Raw genomic sequence first — 27,064 nt, 5'->3', positions numbered from 1 at the left:
TGACTTAAATCCCCATCTAAACCTCATTAGTGACCATACAGTCATTTATATTTGTTCTACATTTATTTTGTTTTATTTTTTTATAAACTTATTTTGGTCATTCCTCAATTTATTTTCATTATGATTTATCTCTATTTCACTTTTTCATTATATTTTCATTTATTTCTTAACTTCATTTGGTTTGTGCCTGCTCTCACATATTTTTTTTAATATTGTTACATTGATATTTTGTTGTGTCCTTATTGCATGAATTATTACCTGTTATTATTAATATTATTTTTTTTATTATTATTATTACTCCAGGGTAGGTCTTTCTTATGAATAGCTTTTCCTCCCTTGCTTAACATTTATTTAAGCAGGTAAAAAAGGCCCGTGATTAAAATGTCTCTTGCAAGACGGGCCGGCCCCTTTTGTTATGTGTGAATAAATTAAATGAAATATTAAAAATTAATATGTTAAACCTCTCTGCTGCTGCCTCCGCCTCGCGCCAGGATCAGGTGAGTCATATTGATGTGTTATATTGTCCTCTGTGGTATTACATCAGGCCAGCATGGCTGCCTCACCTTATTATACTCCTACAACATTTTCATCAATCAATAGGCTCGAGCTGACATTTGTCATATTATTGGGATTTGCGGGTTTCAAATGCAGACATTTTGCAGCCAAGCTTTAAATAGCCTGTTGACCGCAGAATATTTGGTTGAGTGTGTGACAGGGAGTGTGAGGTGCTGCCAAGAAGTGTGTGCGGTTTAAGGAGAGTGTGTGTTTGCTGTGCATGTGTGTGTGTGTGTGTGTGTGCGAGAGAGAGAGAGAGAGAGAGAGAGAGAGAGAGAGAGAGAGAGAGAGAGAGTTGGAGAGGAGTGGGGGGGCGGCAATAGTGAATGGCTGTGCTATTGCATCCTCCCAGGAGACCTCTAAAACACACATAAGTCCGTCCGTATACACACACACACACACACACACACACACACACACACACACACACACACACACACACACACACACACACACACACACACACACACCACCTTACCGTCGCACTAAACCCGCCTCCTTCATCCCCAAAAAACTCACTCCCATCTCGCTGCCATACCTCTCTATATCCTCGCACCGCCCCTCCACTGAAGTCAGCTCGCACACTCTCCGCTCTGCCAGACGCACCGAGAGACGGTGGTGTGCGAGGAAGAGCCGTGCCGTGCGTATTTTACGCGTAGCCCACGGAGTGTGTGTATGTGCGCGTTTGTGTGTGTTGGAGCTGGAGAGCCCGCGGCGCGCCAGCAGGAGAGCTCTGCTTCTGTTTGACCGGAGGGTGATAAGCCTTCAGAGAGGAGGAAGAACCGTGAAAAGTCAAGCCTGAGAGCCTCGTTAATTTGCCCTTTTTTTTTTTTCTTCTTCTTCTTTTCTTTTACAATTCCACTGCCTCTCCAACCGCGTCAGCGCGCAGCCGAAACGAAACGCAAACAAGTTGAATAAGAAGAAGGGTCCCGTTCAGGTCGTGGCTCCGAGTGGTGGTTCTTGTTGTTGTTGTTTTAAAACCTTGCAGCATCCCTCTTTTCCCCTCTGAGCGTGGAGAGGAGGAGGGAGGGAGGGGAGAACCGGACCGGCCGGGCGGACCGTGAAGCTGCGCCTCTCCGCCGCGCCTCCCCGCTGGATGTCCCAGTGGATGTGGGACGATGGATTAAAATCCTCCTCCGTCCCTCTCCGGACCCCCGCCGCCGCCGCCGCCGCCGCTGCCGCCGCCTCTGCTCCTCTTTGGGCTCTCCATACGCGCCTACCGACCCCCGCTCACCCCGGGATTATTTCAGCTCTCACCGATCTCACCTCCCTCCCTCCAGAGATGACCGAGGAATATGTTTTGCGCTGCGTCCTGATGCTCTGCTTTGCGCTCCTCTCGGCCAACGCGAGTAACTGGCTGTAAGTAAAGTTGAGCTTTTTTTTTTTTTTTTTTAATTATTATTATTATTTCTAAGCCCATCTCCTTAGAGACTGCACCAGAACAGGGACCTTTCCTGTGCATTACCACCTGTCCTTCTCATCCCTTTCTTTCAGTCACTATTAGATGTCCAGTCTCTCTCTCCTGCTGGTTAATGGTTAACCATGCCATTCCCCTCACACACACACTCTCTCTGTCAGACTTAATAACTTACCAACGCTGCTTCATCCCTAAACAAAGACTATACCTTACAAAAACACTCACATATCAAGTCAGGGCACTTGTACTTTTTGGGACATGTGCTGCTTTTCAAGAAGTTTATTGTCATTTCAGCAACAGAGTTGATGTGTCTCGATGTGTTCTTGAAGATGACAACAACATAGACACACAAATCATCATACAGATGATAAGACAACGACAACATTGACAACACACAGTGACAATGCAAACTGTAAAGTATAAATTCATATGCAAACATGCGAGGTGTCCATGTTTCTCACGTGAAAATCAGGGTTTCACCCGTGTCTCCTTTCATGTGAAATTTAGTTTTAACGTGTGAGCCAAACATTCTGGCAGGTGGGGAAAAAAAGGGGGAATGAGAAACATTTTTTCACCTATAAAACTGGAATTTTTACATCTGAAATAAAAACTGTCACGCGTTGTCAGAATACAGCATGAAAAAAATTGTTCACATATGAAGGCCGATATGTGTCCAAAATGCACATGTGCTTTGAATTTACATCTGATTTTTTTTTTTTTTTTTTTTTTTTTTTTTGCAAGGGAAGAGCTGGTCTACTTCCTAAAGCAAACCTTATCTAGTCAAGGATAGAGAGATGAGCATAACACTCCCACTGGAGAAGATTTAATGAGGTGATTTATGTTGCAAGACATGATTTAGTAAGAAAATGCATTACGGTGCAGGTGGGAAGGTAACAGTGAGACAGAAGCCGATAAAAAAATCATGTTTGTACATCAATTTTCCTTGTGAATATGGTGAAATTCAACTTTTATTCTGTTTGGAAATCTCATAAGGATCCATGAGAGTCCCCAGATCCCATTCTGTCAACCTTTAGGTGAATTAGTTAACCCTAAAATCTGCTTACAAACCTCTTGATACTCCTTTGTTATATGGGACAATGAGAAAACCATTAATGCCACAGGGCTGAAATGTGGTCATTTCACTTTTTTTTGTCAGCAACACTGCAATTTCAGGAGACAAGGTCATTGACAGAAGTCACGTTAGGCAGTTAGGTGACGACAAGAGCAGCTTTACAAAAAAAAAAAGTTAGAAAATTTAGAGGAACTCAATACAAATATCCTAGCAAAGGCAGTGATGCCAAATGACATAAATTACAAACTATTAACTCACTACAGAGTACCTCAGACACTATAAATTTATGTAGGAATATTACAGGGATATCGTAGAGGATTAAATTTAACATAAAGCACCATAATTCACGATTGAGTACCACAGACAGATTTCATGTCCTTGTAGGAATATTACAGAAAGACATTAGGAATATTACAGCTGCACCACAGGAGATAAAAAAAAACACCATGCGGTGCAGTAAATTCAATATTAATGTGCTGTACTTTGATGGAATATTATAGGAATATTATAGGAATATTATAGGGATTGTATTGGGATACAGTAGGAGATTTGAAAGCCTAATACCCCAAAGTTCAACAAGGTCACTATAAACTCACTACCACAGTCACATGTATCTCCCTATGGGAATACTTTAGGAAAATTATGGTGTTTATTTTATTTGTTGTTGTTGTTGTTGTTCGTCAGGTCAGTGTGACAGCCCTAAATCCCGTCCTGGGACACCGCACGCTGTGACTTTGCAGTGTATCCGTAGTGCCACCTCTTCCTGGGGCCGGTCTGTTGGGTCGCATGTGTGTGCCTGCTCTGTCGGCAGCCAGTGGGAGGTGGTTAGGTGGGTTTCTGCATTCCAGCGGAGGCTCTGCTCCACTTTCTGCCGCCATTCACTCCCGTGCAGTCAAACAAATTTACAACCACCGATAATAATTTAGGAATGACTGTCCTATTTATTCCCCTCCCGCCACCCTCCCCAAAAAAAAAACAGTCCAGCAATTGCTCACATACTGTAGGTAAGCCTCAGGTGTAGTGGCGAGGAACACGAGGACCAGGTTGCCATGGTATTAAAGTTTATATTGCTTGACTCTAATGAAAAATCACTATAATATTCCTAAAGGGACGCACAGTATGTTCATTTACAGTGACCTTACTGTGTAATGGTGTCATTACAACCTACAATATCCACGTTAATTTTTCTGGGACATATTGTATTGTATTGTATCCTCATATTGCAACAGTACACGTTCATCGTGCACGGCAGACGGCCTGTGAGCGATAGCGCCGGTCAGATTCAACCCGAAACGAGGCAAATTAAAAGCACTCTGCCTGCCCTGAACTCTCTGTCACTGAGTGCAGGGCAATTCTGCTGTTTGGGGCTGAAGGCGTGGTGACAGCAGGCATGTACGGGCAGGCTGCAGAGCTGCCAGTCTGCTGCGTGGGATTACACTGCTGCAGTAAATCTGCAGAGCTGTATGTGGTGTATCTGGGCTCTCGGCACGTCAAACCCTCAACCTCCAAACGGCAACAGGCACACTTCGCTCCAAAGGTCACGAGGAAGCGAGTAAATGAGCGGAATATGATGAATGTTATGGATCAAATGTATATGTGTATACAGGGAAGCTCACTATAAACAGCTACACCTCATCGTATAAAGTATGTCTTGACGGCTTATCTGCTCGGCCGATAGTCATCGTGTCTTTCAGGGCTTTTGTTTTGAACCTTCACGTTTTTTTTTTTTTTTTTTTGTGAAACAAACTTCTACATTTAAACTCAGATGTCTGTTGTTTGTTTCCCTTCCTCGTTCTGATATCGATCGGTTAAAGCAACATGGGAAAAAACAAAACAACAAGACAGGGGAGGACATCCTTCAGCGTATTCCAGCATGGACTGAAAACGTAATTTTCTAAGATGATTATTTTCCCATGTGGCCTATTGCGATGTTATCATTCTCGCATTGTTGTGAGGCAGATATTTCACTGGGAATAACTGAGATGAGCTGGGTCCAAAGCATGCATACTTTCTATAATAACAACAAGAGTGATAATACACAGGCAGACAAGCTAAAAGCTCGTTTTTGTTTTGCTTGATGATACAAAATCAGTGACTTTAATAGTCAGTTCTTCACTCACAATGAATCTGAAGAAGAAAAAAACATCTTTTAAAACTTGAAGCTTCCTCAGGTGAAAACTAAGATAATAACTTAATTTCGGATGCAGACAGGCTACTTCATTCACAATTACGTGGAAGACAAATTCATAAAGATCCACCGCTTGAAACCCTGTCTGCATGCTGTGAACAGTGCATAGCAGGGCCCTTAGGAAAACAGAGAGCTGTGACTCTGCGCTCTGATTGGCTGAGTCACATTAAAAACACTGTAAAATACCCAATAAAGTAACAACCGAACAATGAAATATAAGCATAACCGAAAACCACCGCTCGCTCTGGTATTTATGCATCACTTAGCAGCCACTTTGTCGAGCTCATGTTTAAAAAGTCATCTTCGCTGGCAGAGGAGCAATGTTAAACTATGATTTATGAAGAAATAAACTATTTCTCGAGCGTTTTGTGTTGGCTCACGGTGATTCAGAGCGGCTAAGATGGCTTCGGGGCTTCAGCTACACCTCCCAGCTGCTCAAACCGCAGCCTCGCGTGACTTATTGCTTACATTACCCTCAGCGTTGCTTATTATTGTCACCTGTAGCCCGTGTGCCAGCGCCTGGTCACTTTCCCAAAACCGCCGCGGCTGCTGAGTCATGCTCAGAGTCCCGCGGCCGGAGAGAGGGATTTGAACGCTACTCTTCATTAGTCTGTCCGTCATCACCCTCCTCCTCCTCCTCTTCCTCTTTTCTCCCTGCACCGACTGGTTCTGCTGCACCTGCACACTGCTCCAGGGATCTGCAGTGTGTGTGTGTGCGTGTGTGTGTGCGTGTGTGTGTGTGTGTGTTTTACTAAGCTCACTTCTCCCTCAACTGTGGCACACTGCACATGCTTTCAGTCGTTTCTCCTAAACACACTTAAAGGGAAAGGTGGCCTCGTATTAACACATGAACACACACGTTTAAGAGGAAGTGGGAGAGCGGTGTGTGTGATGGTGTGTGTGTGAGTGTGTGTGTGTGTGTGCGTGCGTGAGTTTAGGAGAAGGCAGAATGAAACACTTAGAGGTTTCTCAAGTGTCAGTTTAAAAAAAGTTGAGGCTGTAGCAGCACTCAAAACATCGTCTCAAGTACAGTAACTACAGTAGTTGGAAATACTCACTTTCCAGCGCTGGTGTGGAGCAAGGAGGATTACAGCTGGCATCCGTCTAAAGAAAAGGCAAAACAAAACAAAAAAAGCCAGCAGTGCTCCGTTTCATTTATTTATTTAGTTACAACGTCATGAATCTGCCCCGGAGAAAGGATTATAATCCCCATTTATTTGCTTAGGAAAGCTCATCCCCTTTGAAACATCGAAGGAGTTGAGTAATTGCTTTTTAAACATTCGTGTTCTGACTTCACTTTCACTAGAAAACAGCACGGGCACTTTCGGATGCCCTGCTCCCACTGTCAGCGGCGCGCGGCAAAAGCAGATGGCAGCAAATCAACTAAAAATGTGGAAACTCAACAAAATGTGGCTGGGAGGTCAGATTATGGCCGAACGCTCAGGTCTCGGCAGAATATTTTATGATTTCAAAACGCCGCCGCTCTGTTGCCCGCTGCACTTCCGCATGTCTGACTGGCTTTCCGGACGTGATGCCATGCACATATTAGGCTTTACTCACTTGTCAATATATGATTTATCTAATCGCTCTGTAATGTTTATGATGACTAAGAGATACTAGAGCTGCCTTGTTTCCAGTGAAACAGAATGAGGCCTGAAAAATGTGAAAATGAAAGTATTTGCATTTAAACTGCAGCACTAATACTGACTCACTTTTGATGATTGCCTTGTTATGGATGTCTGGATTCGCTGGAAGTACCAAGAACGTCAGGAACATGATTTGGATGGCTTAATTAAAAGGCTCAAATATGAAATAACCATGCTCCGTGTTATTTCGGACGGTATTACGCGATACGTTTGAAAAGCGGAGTGGTAGGCATGCGGGATCCAAAAAAACACGGTCGTTTTAACCACGAGTGAAAAACAAAAGGATCTGGACGGGATCCAGTTCCAAAGAACTACAGAACGACGACGACACTGATCTCTCCCTCTCCATCTCTCCATCTCTCACTTTGTATCTCTGTTTCCGTGTGTGTGTGTGTGTGTGTGTGTGTACTTGTATGCACTACACAGCGAGGATCAGAAAACATTTTTAACCCACAGAGCGGGGACATTTTTGGGAAGTGAGGACATTTTGGCCAGTCCTCGGAGCTACAAAGGCAAAATCTGGCTTATTGGTTCGATTAGGGAAAGGCTGTGGAAGGCCGTAAAAACGAATGGAAGTCAATACTGTATAATGTTCTCGCAAAGATAGAAAGACAAGAATGTATGTATGTGTGTGTGTGTACGTGTGTGTGTGCGCAGGCGAACGTATGTGCACATGTCCTGGATAACCATGGTGAGGTGCTAAAGAGATGGCAGCTGATGGGTAACTAGAGAAAGCAGAGACCTTGGCATTGCGGCACACTGTGGCGCCTCACACTTCGGTCATACGTACACACACACACACACACATGCATGCACACACACGAGTGATGTGAAGCTGTGGCATGTTATTTCAAGCCCGCTTGACACCGGTGTGTGTGCAATTATCATGGCACCCTGAGAGGCGCTGGACATCAGTCAGGGTGAGCGGACGCTGCGGCGGCTGATGAGGAAACGCCGGGATTAGGTCGAGTGAAAGACGGCTGCAGAAAGAGAGGAGAAAGGTGCAGAAAGACGCAGAAAACGACAGGTATGGAGGGCTCTCAGGTGCTGTAACACACCCTCCGGTGGCCATGTTGGAAGCCCCCAGCTGGGCAACAGGTGTCACCCCCCACCCCATGTCAGAGCTTCCAGATGCTATTTGGAGAAAACGAGCAGGGCTTTGTAATCCCATTTGCCAATCAAGCCCACTGTAGGTAAAATAATGTAAACAGAAATTATAAAGTTTTTTTTTATTTTTAGATAGCTAGGAATCTTTTTTTTCACCTCACATGGGCAGGAGGGAAGATTCCCATCGACACAGTTTGGAATCTTGCATCTAAGAGGTCCTGGGAGCTGGGAAGTGCCCAGTTTAATGTCTCCGTTCCCACCAGGACACGTTCAAGAGCCCCAAACACACTCCAAACACACACACACAAAAAAAACAAAAAACAAACACGGCTACTAACACGGTGCACGTTTTCAGGAAGCTTACAGATTCGGACAAAAAAAGAGCTGCTCCACCGGGACAATGTGGCCAATAGTTCATGTGAGACAGTGAGTGAGACATGACCAAGAAATTTTAAAAAACGATAATATTAGACCAACGCCGTCCACATCGCTGCTTCCTCTTTTGCCTCTTTGTCGCAGGTCCGTTATTACGACCTCCTCCATCGTCGCCACGTATGTTGTTGTCAGAAACCTTTCGACTCTGCGCTGCCCTCTAGTGGATTTATTGCTTAACATCCATGCCGACATAAAGGACGCATGCAAGTATGTGGGAAGTGACGGCTACATCGCCTGAAATAGGTGGATTTAACTTAGAGGGAGTGTAAATGAGGCTGAAGTGTTCACATCAGTTGGAAAGTAGAGATTACAAGCTGAAAGATGGCACTTAGAGTAAATACAATGGGACATGAATGCAGTGTTAGACGTTAGGTTAGAGATAGACAGTCGTACATTAGAGATGGTTCAGGTTAGGCGAGGTTAAGGTTAAGGTTAAGGTTAGGGTTAGGATCCACGATGGACTACCGGGATCTGGCAGGTATGAAAAAAAATAATAATGCTGTCTCAATAAAATTAAATAGGCAATGAAGTGAAAAGCGGTTGACGTAGCAGTGCCATCCCCTCACTCTGGTGTCTGTTAAAAATATTAGCTCGTGTGCCTACTGTTGATTTATCGGCATTAAAATGATCACTTCTCGATAAAAAAAAAAAAAAAACAGTAGAGAAATTTGTATTCGTTAGCAATCAGCTGTTCCCAGTCGCTGTTGCCATGGAGCTGTGGACCTCCAACATGGCTGCCAGCGGGTGTGTGTGTGTGTGTGTGTTCACCACCTGGAAGATACGGGACAAAGAAAAGAGACGCATAATACAGCCTGTAGACGTGATGGAGCTGATATACATGGACGTTATATGAGCACACTGACACACACACACATACACACACACACACACACACACACAAGTACACACTAATTGGTTCCTAGCCTTTTGGGGCCGTGGCACTAACACCAGGCAGGAGGTTAATTTCATGGCTTTTATTGCCTCTTTTCCCAAATGTGTGTGTAAGTGTGTGTGTGAGGGTTGTGGTGTTGGCAGAGCATGTTATTTTTAGGGGGAAATGAGCTCTAGTGGAGCCAGCAGCATATAAATACACCCAGACACACGTGTGGGCACACACACACACACACACACACACACACACACACACACACACACACACACACACACACACACACACACACAAGCCGCTAGCTTTGCAGTAACTGTGTTAATTGTTCTCCATTCTCTGTCATCATGTGTTTAAATCTCCTCCAGTCACATTCATCAGATTCTTTTCATTTTCACCTCTCTCCCTAAACGCTTCACGCTGGATCGTCCGCCCGCTTCACTTCCTCTTTTTCTCTCCTCCACTCTCCGTTTTTTAAAAAACGATCCTCTACTTTCCTCCCCCCTTTTTCTCTCCTCTCACATCCTGCCTTCATTTTTTTTTTTTTTATCTTTCATTTTTTCCATCGAGGCCACTCTTCCCTCCCACTCCCTCCCTCCTACCTTTACTTTGTCTGTGTGAAATTGAATACATGAGAGCGAGGCTATTTACAGCATTATGACTCTCAAAATTAGATCCACATAGTCCTTTATACAATAAGCCTAACCCGCTCTGCCAACACCAGCCTCAAGCTGCTAAGCCCAAAATTCCACCAGTGATTTTTAAAAAAAAATATTTATTTATTTATTTATTTGTTTATTTTATCATTGATCTCCAAGTAAAATCATTCTTCAACACTGTGGATGTCTGCTTGCTGAGGTAAATATTTTCATATTGCAAACTCAAAGCCTTTGAGGAGTTTTACTCATCACTAACCACGTTTCCATCAACGTATTTTTATGCGCATTTTGAAGGATTGCATTAGAAAAGGTTGATAGAAATGACAAAATTCAAAATAACTTCCTCACTTTCACATTAAAAGTTTTTTGGCTCGCTTTAAGTGGTTTTAAGTGTTAAAGCGCTAAAAAAAAAGTAAGTTCTGATGGGGTGAACGTTTAACTCAAAACCTCATAAGTTTGCTCAAATTTGCTTGACAGTTAGATGGAAACACAGTGACTGAGATTTCCAACGTTTGAGAAAGCAAAGTTTTTTTTTTAAACTAAAAAATATCAGGGATCGGATCTTGTTTTAGCAAACTGAGGATCTTATTCCGTGATGCTTTGCGCCCATTTTGGAAAAAATGCACCACCTGGAATTCATCACTCAGTATCTTGTCTTCATAACCGTGACCCATTTGTAAACTTAAACTCTTAAAATGAGCCAGAACTTTTCATAGCAACTTGACTTTTGCACCTGTAACTTGAAATTCTGGACATCTTCCTTTTGGAAAGAAGCTCTTCGAGGCACCTTTCTTTTCAAGGATAGCAGGTAGTTCATGTCTTTTTTTTTTTTTTTTTTTTTTTTTCCACATTCCACATGTTACACAGACGAGGATCGTTTTAGATGGAGTAAGTGGTGTGTGTTCTTGGTTGGCTTTGGTGTCTCACATGTTCACTCACATGGTGGTTTTCTGTTTTTTGGGGGAGAAACTCACTTCTTTTTTTTTTTTTTTTAAAGTATAAAGTGGGTAGATTAATGTGAAGAAGAATGTGCATTTAATGATCCTTGTGGAGAATCAGTTCGGCCCCCTCCACATGGAGGTGTGAGGTCAGAGGTCAGCTACAGAGCGGCAGGCCTTTGCATCTGCTGGGGCGTCGGTGTGTTGCTCAAGGGCACTTCAGCAGGCAGTGTAGGGATTTGCTGAAACGAGGCTTGAACCCGACTCGTCAGATAAAGTCTTAAGTTCGGGAAAAGATAATACTCCTACAGGCTGGACTCACTAAAAATATCACACTTTTTTTTTTTTTTTTTTTTTTTTTTTACTCAAAAATCAGCTCTTGGATGGCTGAACGAACCAGAGTATGTTCTTTGTTGGCTTTGGGTCGGTGAGCTTCAGCCTTCAGACAGGTTCAGAGCTCACCACAAGGTTCACGAAGTTCAGCGCCGAGGTTAGTCTGGTTCAATGTAAGCAACCTCTTTTCTCCACAACTCCTCTTTTTCCACTTCTCCTTCTCCCTCCTCTTTTATCTGCTTTCGCTCCATCCTGCCACGCTCTTCCTCCGATCTACGCTCAGCTCAGTTCAGACATTTACAAGGAGAAGCTCGGCTTGCGTTAAGGCATGATACAGTACAATTCAGTATGATGGTAATCAAAATTCAGATAAGGCCCTATATAAAGTCTGCGCAGCAAGAGCAGAGATTAATGTTAAATTGATACAGAACATGGCACAGTGTTTACGGTGCAAATCCACATGTATGGGATTGAGCATATTTATTGCACATGGATTCAATGGGAACTTTTATCTTGCACTTTTCAGTTCGTAACCCTGCAATGTGAAGGAAACAAAATCCATCTTTAGAAGCTGTTTAGTCTCATATTCAGGTTTAAAATCTTGCTTTTCTTAAACAAGAGAAAAAAAAAATCTGCCAGTGTGATGAGATGAGATAAATCCACTTGTTTCCAGTGCAGTTTCAGGATTTTTTGGGGGGGACCATGTATGAATAAGTTGAAACAAGGCAGAATATGGCAGATTAGCCCGCTAGGATGACGAAAAAATCAAGAAAAATGCCTCAACTGGCTTTGCCTTCTACAAGACCTGGTGAATATAAATGTCCAACAAGTGAAAACTGTCTAAAAACAAGTTACTTCTGAGGTGATCATGTCTTATTTTAAGTGTAATGAGATATTTTGACTAGAAATAAGACAAATATTCTTGGTAAGATTTTGAGTTTTTGCAGTGCAGTGATTTCACCAGCAGCCTAACCAATCAGGTGTAAGGAGCTGGTCAAATTACACAGCATCTTATGGCACATGATGAGAAAGAGAATTGATATAACATACCATTTTAATGATTTTCACGGGTTCGCTCTCCAGGTTTGGGGCGTCCCGTGTGTCTCCATCCTCATCTGCTGTGCCTGAAGTAACTAGCGGTTAAAACAAGAGCAGGGGAGGTGTGTGTGTGTGTGTGTGTGTCGCAAGGTTTTTTATGTTCTTTGCGAGAAATGGCAGCTCGAGCGTTTCACCGTGTTGTTTCACAACCACGCTATAAAGGATCCAACCCAACGCTGCTCTGTCACGGTTCCCAGCGTGAGGACCCGGATCTCCCGGGACGTCCCACCATCATTTTCAGGACTGTGAAAAATGATGGCGATGGAGTTTTATTGGTAGTTTCTTCAATCCTCTTGCTCAATTCAAGTTTCAGGCATGTAGCAGATGATTTTATTCAGAATGATTTGACATGATGAGCAGACAGAGGTTACGTGGCGTGTGTGAGTTATGAGACGGGTCCTTGAACCAGCAGACCTTCATGGACATTTGAGGCGTTCAGGAGTCCCACGGCCGCCTCACAGGGAGGAACTGGGGACCTGAGAGCTAAACTTGGTCCTGGGGTTCAGTGCTGTGTGCAGCAAGGTGCCTCGGGGTAAACTGAGAGTGCAGTGCCCTCTACAGGTCGCTCTGAGCTCTGCACTCTGCATGGGTCCAGAGCAGGCTGAGGGGACAGGGAGGGTTAGTCCAGGTCACACCTCGGTGTGTTTAACTGTGTGACCCGTCAGCTTAAAAACTGCATAAAACAGTTTTTTGAAATAAAATAAAAATCCCAATCTTAGCGTTTAGTCTCATATTCACTTTTAAAATCTTGTTGTTTTTCTTTTTGTTCCTGAAAACTGCTGCAAAATCTGCCAGTGGGATGAGATAATCCAACTTGTTTCCAGTGCTAACCAACATAGTTTCCAGATTTTTGTCTTTTGTTCTTTGTCTTCTTTGTCTTTCTTTCTTTCTTTCTTTCTTTCTTTCTTTCTTTGACTCAAGCATCATTTTCTTGATCCTAGTGGGCTGATCTGCCTTATTCCGCCTTGTTTCCAGAAAAAAAATCACATCAGAAACAAGTGAAACTGCATTGGAAGTGGGATTTTTTTTTTTTTTATTATCCCACATGCTCATTCTTTCCCCCACTTGTTCAAACAAAAGGAAGAAGAAGATTTAAAAATTCAAAACGAGACTGGCTGTCTTGTGAACATGTTTTTTTTTTTTTTTCCCCCACTTTGGATCTATGAAACCTCTTCATGTTCCACAAACAGTATCCACAGATTGTTTTGGTAAAACTCTGAAAGCAATTCATTTCTACTGACTGTGCTTTATTGGTATGAGACAACAGCTCTGCCAAAGCATCAACATAAAGGAAGAATAATCTCTGGTTGCACAAAACTTGAATCTTTAAGGGTAGGGTAATGATTTGATGCAGTGTGTGTGTGTGTGTGTGTGTGTGTGTCTGCCTTTTCCAGAGAGACGTTTCTTAGATTCTCTCTCGGAGTGCTCTTCCTTGCGTTTCCCATCCATGCTATATTTACCTCTGCCTGTGTACCTCTGCTGTGTACCCAGCGCTGGAAAGGTAAACGTGTGGATATTTTCATATAAATACACATTAGAGATGATGGAGGCGCAGAGAGAGAGAGAGCGCTACAGTTAACCGGCGTTTATGTAAAGCGGCCGGTGGAAAAGCAAAGGGGGTCTCGCGTCTCGCTGGTCGTCTGGTTTGAGTTTCTCTTGGCAAGAATGTTTCAGAAGTTTATGGATTTACGTTACTGTCATGCAGATGATCCCATCCCCTAAATCCTCCCCGGCTCTCTGTTGCTTGGGGGGTAAAGCATGAGGGGTTTGTCCAGAGGGGTTAAAGGGTTTTTCCAGCTTGGTGTTTACTTTGCTGAAGAAATATCTCACAGTAAATGAAGTGTCAATAGAAACAGTTCTAGTAGCATTGAGAATAATGATAATCCGGAGTCTCCATCATGTAATTAAATAGTTATTTGTACTCAGGCAAGCAAATCAGTGTTGCACTTTGGCCACAGACAAATGTCACTATGATTCAGATGCAAAAGAAAGACAAATTACAGTGAACCCTGCCACAAATCTCAATCTTAGTCTCATTTTCAGAGTTTAAATTGCGTAATCCCACTTGTTTCCAGAATTTGCCTGCATCAAGTGTCATTTTTTTTAATCCCAGTGGACTGATCTGCCTTGTTTCAACATATTTATGCTTGTTCACTGTAACAAGTGAAACTGCATTGGACAGAAGTGGGATTATCTCATCTCACTCGCATTTTTTCCCCAATCATTTTAAGCAAATGCAAGATTTTCAGACTCAATATCAGAATAAAATTTGTTCCGACAGATTTGTTCGCTGTGTACGGCTAAAATGCTGTAACCCGGCAGATCAGATCAGTCGTGCAAGTTCCTGTCTGACTCCGCCGTGTAAGGTTTACGTTTTCCTCCCTTCGCTTCGTCTGGGAGTGAAAGTCAAGCCATACTGCCTAGTGAAATTTACCAGTTTAATGCTGCATTGCTTTTTGGCAAACAGGCCATGCAGAACATTACTCAAGACCTTTCCCAACTGGTTCGGGTCCACATTTCAGTATCGCATGCATCCAATAAAACAGGAAGCACTTATTTCAATAAAATGTCAACTTTTATAACTGGTTCTATATACGCACATTTCAGGCTTTCGTAGTCATTTGAAAACGCAATAAATAACACGCACTATGGGATTATGTTTTTGATTAAAAGTGAGTGTTAGTCCACTCCTCCGCTTCCCGTCCGCAGACAACAACCTCAGCACCAATGTATTAAGGCATGAGCATTTCATTTTCCTTTACTGAGGTCCGTCCACTAAGCAAAAATGACAGCAAATCCGTTTTTCACTTTAAACTGATGATTTGATGACCAGGATAATAGGATAATTTATCACACTGAGCAAATACTAACATGGCGCCAGGCAACGGCCATTGCTCCACTTGAAATATTGACCAAGGAAGATTTTTTTTTTTTTAAGGTAAATTTGCATTAGATGCATGGACTTTTAATGAGCTGTAGTGACGTGACACCTCTGGGGTTTGGAGTAAAGGGTGGGTGAGGGGGACATAGCAACAAAAATTTTGCTTTTTCCCCTAAAAATGATGGGGGTGAGGGAGCGTCATTCCACCTGGAGTGTGTTGCGTTCGCAGGCCGCTGTGTGTTTGTGTTGCTTTACGCATCGCAGCCTTCACAACACCACTGGCTCCACCGGGCTTAGGCCTCCGGGATTTAAGCCCACAACCAGCACAGGCCTGAGAGAGAGGGAGGAGAGGGAGAATGAGGATGAGATAGAAGTGGGGGGAGTGGTGGTGGTGGTGGTGTGTAAATGTGTGTGTGTGTGTGTGTGTGTGTGTGTGTGTGTTGGGTTTGGGGGGCTCTGTCCTTGCAGCACTGGTTGATTCCTCCGTTTCCCTGGTGAGATGTTTTGTTAACCTCGGCTCTGGGAAGCGGAGGGTATACACTCCAGCATGAGCAGATAAAGCGAGTGAGGACTGAAAACACTCCATTCTCACACACACTCGCCCAAGGCCTGCGCTGAACTTTTCCCATGGGTGTATACACACACACACACACACACACACACACACACACACACACACACACACAGAAGATCACCTGAATAACAGCTTATCCAATGTTTATTAAATGTTTCCAGGGTGAATGTTCGGCCAGCGGGATGCCATCCAGCTGTGTTTGTCTGCGTGTGTGTTTCTCTGTGTGTGTGTGTGTGTGACAGGTTTGTGTTGCTGGGCTCTGTTCTCATAGGTTGGTCTTTATCACTGTCTGATGGTCTCCCAGCTGGATGTACGTGTGGATCCGAGCGCCGCGGCCTGCCCAAGGCTACGCCTCACGGCAAAGCGGGATCAAGCGCAGCACATGGCTTTGATGAAAGCCTCGTCCGCTGCTCCCTCGCACTGCCGTCGCCCAAATCGGGGGCCGTGCAGGGCCGGGTTGGACCAGCTCCACACCACAGGGGCAGGACCTGCAGGATTTGGCATTAGAAATGACCTTGCAGGGTATTCTGGGACAGTGACCCCCAATCCCAGCTAAATGGGGAGTAGTTTAATTTTGATGCTGTTCAATTCACAAGAAACGGCTCTAATTAGTTTTAATCACAGCTCCTGTCCTCTCACGTTCAGCAGACAGATATACAAACCAACACCAGGGATCCCTTTGTAAAATTCCAGGACTTTTCCAGGACTTTTCAAAGCTTTTCCATGGCATAAACATTTATTTCATTTTTGCTTTGTTTACCAGAAACAGTGAACAGTTTTGTTTCCACTACATTCGGATTTTGGTTCTTACCTTTCCTGACTTCCACAGTCTGGAATACATTTCTTATGTTACGTCAAAAATGTCTGAACCATGGAAACCCTGCAGTAATAAATCAACAAGAGACAAAATTTGGGGGGTTATTGACAAGAAAAAAAAAAGTTAGGATCTAGGTTACAGTGGAAACGCAGCGACCGCATGAAGGCAGTTGTATTGTGAGAGACTGAGGTCATGCCCGGTGGTTGATATGAGCGGATGTGGCTGAGATGTGGTGGAGTGGTGGTGAGCAGGTTATCGCAGCGCTGAGTGGTGAATACTGATGCTGTCGGGACAGGAGGAGAAGAAGAGAGATTATCTGGGCTGCTGAGGAGATGAGAGGGTGGATGGAGCGGAAGAGGTGTTTGACCCGTCAGGATGGGTAATATGAACACTGATGCTACTGCTGGGGCTTCTGTGGTGACCACTGTTGCTCCAGAACAAAAAATCTCCACCTTAGTCTCATTTTTTTTTTTGCACTAAAATGTCATTTTCCTTAAATAAGTGGAAAAAAAATCTGCCACTGGTGTGAGATAATCCCACTTGTTTCCAATGCTTAGCAACTTGTTTCCAGACTTCAATCAAGTGTGTCAGTCAAGCGTTCTTGATCCTAGTGGGCGGATCTGCTTTGTTGTTGTTGTTTTGGTGTATTTATACTCGTTCACAGAAGGAAAAAAAATCCTGAAATAAGAGAAACTCCACTGGAAACAAGTGGCGTTACCTCATCCAACTGGGATTTTTTAAAAATCTTGTTTTAAGAAAAAAAAAAACAAGACTGAAAAGGAGACTAAATATCTTAAGGTTTTTGTTTGCAGTGTATTCAAAGTACTAGGGCTACCACTACTACTCCTACTCCTACTCCTACTACTACTACTGCTACTGCTGCTACTCTTCTCTCACAGAGTTAAAAGGTCTGATGTTTACCTTAACAGACAGACCTAGCTGAGTAATAAATAACATCGTAAAATCAATTCTAAACGTGTCCATACAAGCTCGCACGGTAAAACGGGTATAATGAGTTTAGTCTTCGTCAATAACCTGGCAGCAGCATTCTGCGCAAACTGGAGCGGAGCCACGGCTCGATTGAGACAGGCGAACAGGGCTTTACAGAGGTATGTGTGGTCTTGGGAACTCATAACTCTGAACTCATAAAACATGCTTGAGAAATTTTTAGAGGGGGGAAAAAATGTCTACTTTTTACAGAAAATGAGCCCGAGTGTCAATTTTGGCGGAATTTCCCTTTAATAAGGGCCACTTTGACATTCATATTCTGAAAACTGAATTTCTCTTGAATGGCTGTGCAGAGGTTCAGACAGCAGCAGTCCTGGTTTGAATGAAATCCTATAAACCTGGGATCTCAACACATCGTTTAATGTTGCATTCACCAGCCAAGACCACGCTACAGTGGCTTGATAATTAATGGTTTAATTAAGATAAAAGTTTTGAAGCAGATTGAAGAGTTGAGATTGAATGGATGGAGGTTTGGAGGTGAATGAGGGCTGAGAGAGGGTCGGGTTGTTGGGAGATGAAGGGAGAAGAAGAAGAAAGAAGTGGGGGAGTCATGCAATGAAGGAAGGAAAGGAGGGTTAGAGAAATGAAGCATGGAGAGAGGAATGGATGGATGGAGGGAGAAAGGGAAGAGCTGACAGCAACAGGTGAAGGTATGGTGAATTAGGTAAGCCAAATTAAGGAATTAAAGTCATATCAGTCCATTAGCATCAACAAAATGACACTTGATTCAGTAAAATTGCTGTGACAAGTTGATTAGCCCTGGAAATCAATGGAATGATCTCATCCCACTGGCACATTTTTTTTTTCCATTGGTTTAAGATAAACAAGATTTTAGGACTCAGCATCAGATTAAGTGGCTTGTTAAGATGGCGATTTTTGCAATGATTTGGTGTGTGTATTCCCCTAAAAAAGATTCCTCTTGATTTTAATGAGCCTACGGCTTTTTTGTAGCTCCACCCTTAGGCCAAAATGTACAAAGCCCATTCTCCCACTACTTGCATGCCTCAGCCTTCAGGAAATCAGTGGAGCACGAGCGGCACAAGGCCTGCTCATGTTTTCAGTGAAGAAATCTGCCAAAGCGGTAAGATTTCATATAATTTCATTTTCTGACACTGATCTGGGACTGGGTCACGGTGGCAGAAGGCTGAGGAGGTCAGGTCTGCCGGTCCTTTCCAGGGCCACATCCAGCAGCTCCTCCTGGGGGATCCCAAGGTGTTAGGATATACAGTACAGGCCAAAAGTTTGGACACACCTTCTCATTCAATGCGTTTTCTTTATTTAGTTAGCTGATTGGTTCTTGCCATAATATGAATTTTAACAGTTGTCCAATAGAGCTGTCGGCTGTGTAGTAACCTGACTTCTGCACAACACAACTGATGGTCCCAACCCCATTGATAAAGCAAGAAATTCCACTAATTAACCCTGATAAGGCACACCTGTGAAGTGAAAACCATTTCAGGTGACTACCTCTTGAAGCTCATCGAGAGAATGCCAAGAGTGTGCAAAGCAGTAATCAGAGCAAAGGGTGGCTATTTTGAAGAAACTAGAATATAAAACATGATTTCAGTTATTTCACCTTTTTTTGTTAAGTACATAACTCCACATGTGTTCATTCATAGTTTTGATTCCTTCAGTGAGAATCTACAATGTAAATAGTGATGAAAATAAAGAAAACACATTGAATGAGAAGGTGTGTCCAAACTTTTGGCCTGTACTGTATAATCGCCCCAGTTGTGTCCTGGCTCTGTCCCGGGGTCTCCCCCCTGTTGGTTGAGCACTTTCACTGGGACGCGACCAGGAGGCATCCTAACTAGATGCCCGAACCACCTCAGCTCTTTTCAATATGGAGGAGCAGCTGCTCTCCTCCGAGCTCCTCACAGATGTTTGAGCTCCTCACTCTCTTCCTAAAACTGAGCCCAGCCACCCTGCAAAAGGAAACAAATTTCTGCCGCTTGTATCTGCGATCTCATTCTTTTAGTCAAAACCCAAAGATTGTGACCATAGGTGAGGGTTGGAACGATGATTGACCTGTAAAAGCTTTGATTTGAGAGTTTTCGTGATTTTTTCTTAATCCTGTTCTGCCTATTCCTTTACTCTGCCTGACTTCAAGAAACTAGAGCTGTGGTTCCCAAATCCAGGCCTCAGGATCCGGGGAAGCGCTGCTCTTTCATCCAACCAGGCACTAACTGAATTCACTTCCTCTCCCAGACCTAAATCCGTCCTGGTTAGGTGACTCGAATGAAAACCAGCAGCTCCGTGGAGCACTGAGGGCTGAATCTGAGAACAGCTGTTTCGCAAAAGTGCCGCGTCAAGCGAAACTGGGTTGGAGACAAGTGGAATCATCTCGCTTGTTTTCTGAAAAAATAAGATTTGGACACTTGGAGCAGTGCAGACAGCGGCTGCCGCCTCTCTACGGTCAGCTCATGAGAAAAACTATTTCTGTAAGCTGCAGCTGGAACCGGTGATATGAGACTGAAGTGAGGCGAGGTGTGTGTGTGTGTGTGAGGGTCAGGGCATCTAGACGGATGTCATTTTCTCTCACATCTTGGATTGTGTGCGTGTGTGTGTGTGTGTGTGTGTGTGTGTGTGTGTGTGTGTGTGTGTGTGTGTGCAGTGTATCTCCCTGACCTGTCTGGCCTGGAGGTGGTGTGTGTGATAAGCCACTTTCCCTCCTCTCAGTGTCCTCACAGCCAGACATTTAGCCCAAACATTCCCACAACGTCATGGGAACTGAGCTTCCTCCAGCTGAGCGGTGCGTTCAGGGGAAAACACTCGACTCAGACTCAACCTTTCACAGCTTAGAGGAGGTACATGTCGCATTTTCAAACATCGGCATATCATATTACATTGATTGTGATGCCTTACCGTTCACAAACCAGAAAACAGGTCACGACTGATGGCGTCTCTCTCATGCCAGGGTTGATTGTCAGGGCTGGTGTTTTTCAAAATTGAAAACATTTCCCATAAACCCTGTTGTGTCCTGTCATTAGGAGGATGTTCCTGCTTTTCTCATCCCCCATCCCGTCCCCGGCATTTTTCTTTTTTTTTTTTTTTTAATTTTCTTTTTCTTCTTCATGTTTATCCTCCTCCACTGAAGAGGAGGATAAACATTCTGGTATTGATTTTCTTCCATCAGCCAATATTTTCCACCCTCTGCTGTTGTTGGAAACTCTGAAAACTTCAGCTCTGTTTGCTCTGCTCCTCCCGTTTTGTGCCATAAAGCAATCCAGCCGATGTCCTACCAAATGTGACTCGGTGCTCGGAGGCTGGAGGGCAGGAGTCACCAATTAGAGGTCTCCGATCCTGATCCGGACTCCGTAATAGTCCACCTGCCTGGCGAAACAGTTTGCACCCTTTTTTACGGTGTTGTGGTTTGTCCAGTCCCGTGCTTTATGTAAATCACCTAACTGTCTTGGCCAATCAAAGCGATCGCACAGCAGGAAGCGCTTGCATTCAGTGTGAGAGGGAAGCAAATGTGGGAGAAGGAGAAAAAGAAAAATGCCAAAACGGTGTTAAGGAATAAATTCAAATTTGTTAAAAAATGATCACTTCGTATTCCATCTAGTAAAATTGCTGTTTTTGTTTTGTCTTAAGTTCCCTCCAGCATTTTATATTAATGGAGTATATCCGATAAATAGTAAGTAATCGGTATTTTATTTACATTTTTATTTTTAAGGGAAACTCATTTTGATACTTTAATTTGTGAGTACGCCTGCTTATTTATTTTCCTTACTTTTACAATGTGTTTACAGTGAGAATGGCTGGGAAAGGTACTTCTTTCTTAATTGCGCCTCATTGCAGTTTATGCTCACTCACCTATAGACCCTCAGTGTTACATCCATATAGGCCTACAAATCACCACAGTCAGTTAAGATGGCTTGGACGTTTGCTGGGGACAAACTTTTAGTAACCGGATCTCCTAAAAGTTTAATTGAATAGCCCTGCTGCAGCGGCTGCCAGTGTTTTCAGTAATGGTCTTGTTTGTTTATGGTAATTATACTGTCTCCAAACCAACATGGCAATGATTTATTTATTTAACTTTGAACAAATGTTGGGGAAAGTCACAGAGCCGCGCTGTCGTGATTCAGCGCTTCTCGAGCCCGTCTTCTGGGGATGAGATGATTCATCAAAAATCAACATTTTGCCAAAATGCGACAACACAGGGTAGAGGTGGGGAAGGAAAATGAGTGAAGACATCAGCTACATTTCACTCTGCTGTTATCAGAGATGAAACGAGTGATTCAGCACAATTTCACACGCTGAAATATCAGATGCACATTGAAATGACTGCCTTTTTAAAGTGCATATTCTAACAAGTGAGTGTCATTCTGCACAGTCATACTTTGTTGTCATCGAATGTGTTGCACTGTGAAGCCCACACTGCACACCGAATCACATCGTGACTTAAGCATATCGCCCCGTCCCTACTTTCCTCTGCTCCCGTCTTGATCCCTCCATGACGTCTCTGTCCCGCTGAGATCATTCCCTCCGTCTTTAGGGAGAGCGCTGCGATGTTGTGACGATGTCGTGTTGATGTTGTTTCTCTCTCCCCGTCAGGTATCTGGCCAAGCTGTCGTCGGTGGGAAGCATCACTGATGAGGAGACGTGCGAGAGGCTACGAGGCCTCATCCAGAGACAGGTACGGCTCCGAGATATTTACACATTCTCGTAATTGTGGACGCAGAATTAAGGATCGACAAGGCAAAGAGGACAGCAGCAAACAAACAAACAAACAAACAGAAAAAAGGCTTAGTGATTGGCTTAGTGGCTTAGTGGTTTTGGAAAATGATCAGTTCATTCTTGTAGGGCTGATTTTTCACTTAATGGTGCCAGTAAATCTTGTGAACACACTGAATCAGGCCACTTTGCCTCAACAAATGAGCCCCTTAAAGACTGATTTTCCCTTAAATTTCCCCTCACATAGCTTCAGCATTAGAAGAAAACTGTTTAAACTCAGTGAAATATACAAACCCAAGATGCCATTGTGTTATGGCTGCAGCATTACAGCAAATAGAAAATATCTAGCGGTCTTGTGCATCATTTTATACTCATTTCCCCGTGATTCAACAGGACATATTGGGGATCTTTGGAAACCTCCGGATCCCTGCTAGTATTTTTAATTTATAATTCTGTGAGTTTCTGTGAGCTTTTCCACACAGCACTCAGAGACTCCACTGCTGCTTATGGGGCTTTTATTTTGAAAGTACTGGTACTTCTGCACAGTCCCATAGTTCATTCATGGCAGTGATATATCTCCTTCTGAGAACACAAAGACTGTGGTAGCTGCATGAACACTTGTTGCTAAGCTTAAATTATTTAACCCTCCTGTTACCTTCAAATTTATGAACATTTTTATCAATTGATGTCAAGTGATTTAAACCTCCAGAAAATGATTAGAGTAATAAATAATCATAAAGATATTGTTACCCAAATTGATTTGAAACTGATAGCATTACCCTGTGTCTTACTCTGGCAGACCTGAATTGAAACTATTTGTGAAAAATGTGACATAAACTCATCCAAAACAGCTGCTGCCTTGATTAATCTCGTGATTTTGACTTATTACTGCTGCTACTGACCTTTACCTACCTCTTCAAATACTGATTAATAAACATTTGGGAGGACAGATATGTATCATTTTGAGATATGTGTGTGTGTTTGTGTGTGTGAGGCTGATCTAAGTTGCGTCCGTCCCCGCTGCAGGTTCAGATCTGTAAGCGGAGCGTGGAGGTGATGGACGCGGTGCGCCGAGGAGCCCAGCTGGCGATAGACGAGTGTCAGTTCCAGTTTCGGAACCGGCGGTGGAACTGCTCCACGCTGGAGACCATGCCTGTGTTCGGCAAAGTGGTGACGCAGGGTGAGACAGGCACACACACACACACACACACACACACACACAGACACACACACACCACAGCTCTGACCCTGCCAGTAAACGCTCACTCTGGTGTTGAACAGATGCTGATACGACTGTGTGCACCGGTATAATTAGATCAAGACTCCAAAGCTTTGTTAATATGCAGCTTTAATATTTTTAATATGATTTTCCAAACTAATCTCCATCTTGGCAAGTAATTTAGTCTCATATACAGTCAGTCAACTTATTTTAACTTAAAACAGGCAAAAAAAAAAAAAAAAAAAAAAAAAAAATCTGCTAGTGGGAAAATCCCACTTGTTTCTAATACTAATCAACTTTTTGCCAGATTTTTTTTTTTTTTTTTTTTTTTTAAACAAGTGTCATTTTCTCGATCCTAGTGGCTGATCTGCCTCATTCTGCCCTGTTTCAGACTTGGTCCAAGAAAAATTGTGAAAAAAAAGTGAAAAAGTGGAAATGAAACCGCATTAGAAACAAGTGGGATTATTTCGTCCCTTCGGCAGATTTTAAGACTGAATGTGACACTAAATGACTTGTGAAGATGGATATTTTGGCCAAAAGAATGTACATATTTGTGTGTGTGTGTGTGTGTGTGTGTGTGTGTGTGTGTGTGTGTGTGAAAATTTCATGCTTCTCCAGCTTGATGTTGCTGCCTGTCAGATGCTTGCTGATAGATAAGAACTGTATTTTATGATTCAGAGGGAGTGCGCTGTTGTGTGTTACAAAATGAATCAATGTGTATGTATGTGTGTGTGTGTGTGTGTGTATGTGTGTGTGTGTGTGTGTGTATTAGGCACCCGCGAGGCAGCGTTTGTGTATGCCATCTCAGCAGCCAGTGTGGCGTTTGCGGTAACAAGGGCCTGCAGCAGCGGAGAACTGGAAAAATGTGGCTGTGACCGCAACGTTCATGGAGTCAGTCCAGAGGGTAGGTCTCTCGCTCTCTCTCTCTCTCTCTCTCACACACACACACACACACTCACACACACGTATATATATATAGTCCAACATCAGTGTATTGATTAGACATGGACACTAATTGATATCCAAACACAGGAGTACCCAATTTGTACAATTTAAATTCTGTGCAAAAATCAAGAGAAAAGAGCAAAATAATGGCATTAAAGTATTAGGTGCAATGTTTAAAGGGACAGTTCATCCAAATATACAAAGATTTGATGAGGTTTTGACTTCTCTGTGATCTTCAGGTGATCTCCCAGCACCAAAATATCTGTCGGTCCCAAAGGAGGTGCATTCTTCACCTTCCTCCGGGTGGACAGATTCAGGTTGTCAGTGTTACACAACAGGAAATAGTTCCCACCAAAACGCCTCACCCCCCGAGGGCCGTGGATTACGCCGCATATCCGTGTCATTGTTTTTGGAAAACGCTGTTGCTGTTGAGTTTTTGACATGTAAATTTTGCGCTCCATAAGAGAATAACCGTCTAACCCTGTTGTGTTGTGGCGAGGGGAGGACTGTAGAAAACTGGACACCAAGCCAGAAACTATGGAGGGATAGATTACACTAGCGGTACATGGGAACATATCCTTTTTTTTTTTTTTTGTATTTTGGGTGAACTATCGCTTTGAAAAAAATACTCAGCACAATACAGATAACCACTGTGTGTGATTTAATCTCCCGCCATAGGGTTCCAGTGGTCAGGCTGCAGTGATAATATTGCCTATGGAGTGGCCTTCTCTCAGTCCTTTGTGGACGTGAGGGAGAGGAGTAAAGGCCAGTCGTCCAGTCGAGCGCTCATGAACCTCCACAACAACGAGGCCGGCAGGAAGGTAACTCACTGTCATTCAATGAAGCCATTCATTGGACAAGCATGCATGGAAAGTTTGTGTTCACACTGTCCTATTTTTTTTTTTTTTTTTTTAACCCTCTAACGTTTTTTTTTTTTTTTTTTATCAATTTGACCCCAGCAATTTAAACCTCCAGAAAATGATTAGGTAACACTTTACAATAACAGTACAACAATTTATGTTAGTTAATGCCGTAATAAACGTTAAGTAACAGGTAATAAACATTAAGTAACAGTTAACTAACCGTTAGCTAATGTGTCTAAGAATCATGTACTAATGCTGTTCATGCTAAGGTATTCATTTATATGTTATTTAAGGGTTATTGTAGATATTATTAACATTACTAAATGCCATAATAATCATTAACTAACAGTTAATTAACCATTACGGCATTAACTAACGTTAAATGATTTTAATAAAAAGTTTATGTGTCAGGTACTTCATTTTGTCGCTGACTCCCTAAATAGCCCTTTACATAAAACATATTTCCCCACTCATCCCCCTTATACATCAAAGTTCTTGTTGGAATTATGTTGTTTCTTCCCAAATGTCCCATTAACTCTCAGTGACCCCAAAGATAATAAAATGGGTACTAGGATTCATTCTCTGAAAAATTCCTGAAACAAGTGAAACAGGAAGGAAATAAGTGGGATTATCTCATCCCACTGGCTGATTTTTTTTTAACAGGTTTGAGGAAAAATAAAGATTTTGAGTGTAAATATGTTTTTTCTCCACAGGCTATTTTGTCTCACATGCGTGTGGAGTGTAAATGCCACGGCGTGTCGGGCTCCTGCGAGGTCAAAACCTGCTGGAAAGCCATGCCGCCGTTCCGCAAGGTGGGCAACGTCATCAAGGAGAAGTTTGACGGCGCCACCGAGGTGGAGCAGCGCAAGGTGGGCACCGCCAAAGTCCTGGTTCCCCGCAACTCGCAGTTCAAACCTCACACGGACGAAGACCTGGTCTACCTGGACCCCAGCCCGGACTTCTGTGACTACGACCCGCGCACGCCGGGCATGCTGGGTACGGCGGGCCGCCAGTGCAACCGAACCTCCAAGGCCATCGACGGCTGCGAGCTGATGTGCTGCGGCCGCGGCTTCCAGACGCAGGAGGTGGAGGTGGTGGACAGGTGCAGCTGTAAGTTCCACTGGTGCTGCTACGTCAAGTGCAAACAGTGCCGCAAGATGGTGGAGATGCACACCTGTCGGTGATGGGAGGGGGGGGCTCCGAGGGCGCTGCCAACGAACAAAACAAACGCCCCACTCCCCTCCACATTGACCTGGACCAGAGGGAGGGAGAAACGTGTGGTCCTCCCTCTTCTCCCTCTCCAAAAAAAAAACAACAAAAAAACAAAAAACACCCCCACCCCCCACTACTGGTCAGTGGGAGCAGACTGAGTGACTGACGGGCCGTCCTATTCATTTTATACCACCTTAAAGGATATCGATACATTATGCATGGGATTTCCTGAAAAGAAAAAGCTGCAAAGGCAAATGTATTTTTTTTTTGTTTTGTTTTGTTTTGTTTTCTCAAGCAGAGAGCATCTTTCTCTCTCCTTATGTCTCCCTCCCTCACTCTCAAATTTGATTTTTCATTGTTGTCGAGGCTTTCTTATTTTTGTAATGTTTAACTTATTTGATGCTGTTGAGAGTGAGGAGATGGAGGGGGGAGGGAGGGGTCGGACTCAGAGGGAGAAGGAGGAGGAGGAGGAGGAGGGATGGAAGGAGCAAACTGGACGTTCATGGACGGGCGGGTGGGGGTTTATTGGGGTTG

At 43.5% G+C, this 27,064-nt stretch overlaps 1 protein-coding gene across 1 annotated transcript; it reads left to right on the top strand.

Annotated features, from left to right (window-relative positions):
* Positions 1 to 1,210: 1,210 nt before the first annotated feature.
* wnt4 (wingless-type MMTV integration site family, member 4) lies at positions 1,211 to 26,794 on the top strand. Its single transcript, XM_030051049.1, has 6 exons — positions 1,211 to 1,914; positions 22,172 to 22,253; positions 23,318 to 23,471; positions 24,283 to 24,414; positions 25,134 to 25,276; positions 26,032 to 26,794. Exons 1-6 carry the CDS (start codon positions 1,652 to 1,654, stop codon positions 26,500 to 26,502), a joined length of 1,245 nt encoding a protein of 414 aa, XP_029906909.1. The 5' UTR covers positions 1,211 to 1,651; the 3' UTR covers positions 26,503 to 26,794.
* The last annotated feature ends 270 nt before the right edge of the window (positions 26,795 to 27,064 follow it).

The sequence above is a fragment of the Myripristis murdjan genome, chromosome 5 (assembly GCF_902150065.1).
Source record: "Myripristis murdjan chromosome 5, fMyrMur1.1, whole genome shotgun sequence".
NCBI lineage: Eukaryota > Metazoa > Chordata > Actinopteri > Holocentriformes > Holocentridae > Myripristis > Myripristis murdjan.
This window is presented reverse-complemented; position numbering and strand designations above follow the sequence as displayed.

Excerpts from the sequence above, each read along its gene's own strand:
- wnt4 (XM_030051049.1), top strand. The coding sequence starts at position 1,652 with ATGTCCCAGTGGATGTGGGACGATGGATTAAAATCCTCCTCCGTCCCT. Across the intron at positions 1,915-22,171 it reads GCCAACGCGAGTAACTGGCT|GTATCTGGCCAAGCTGTCGT; the intron begins GTAAGTAAAGTT and ends TCTCCCCGTCAG. Across the intron at positions 25,277-26,031 it reads ACAACGAGGCCGGCAGGAAG|GCTATTTTGTCTCACATGCG; the intron begins GTAACTCACTGT and ends TTTTCTCCACAG.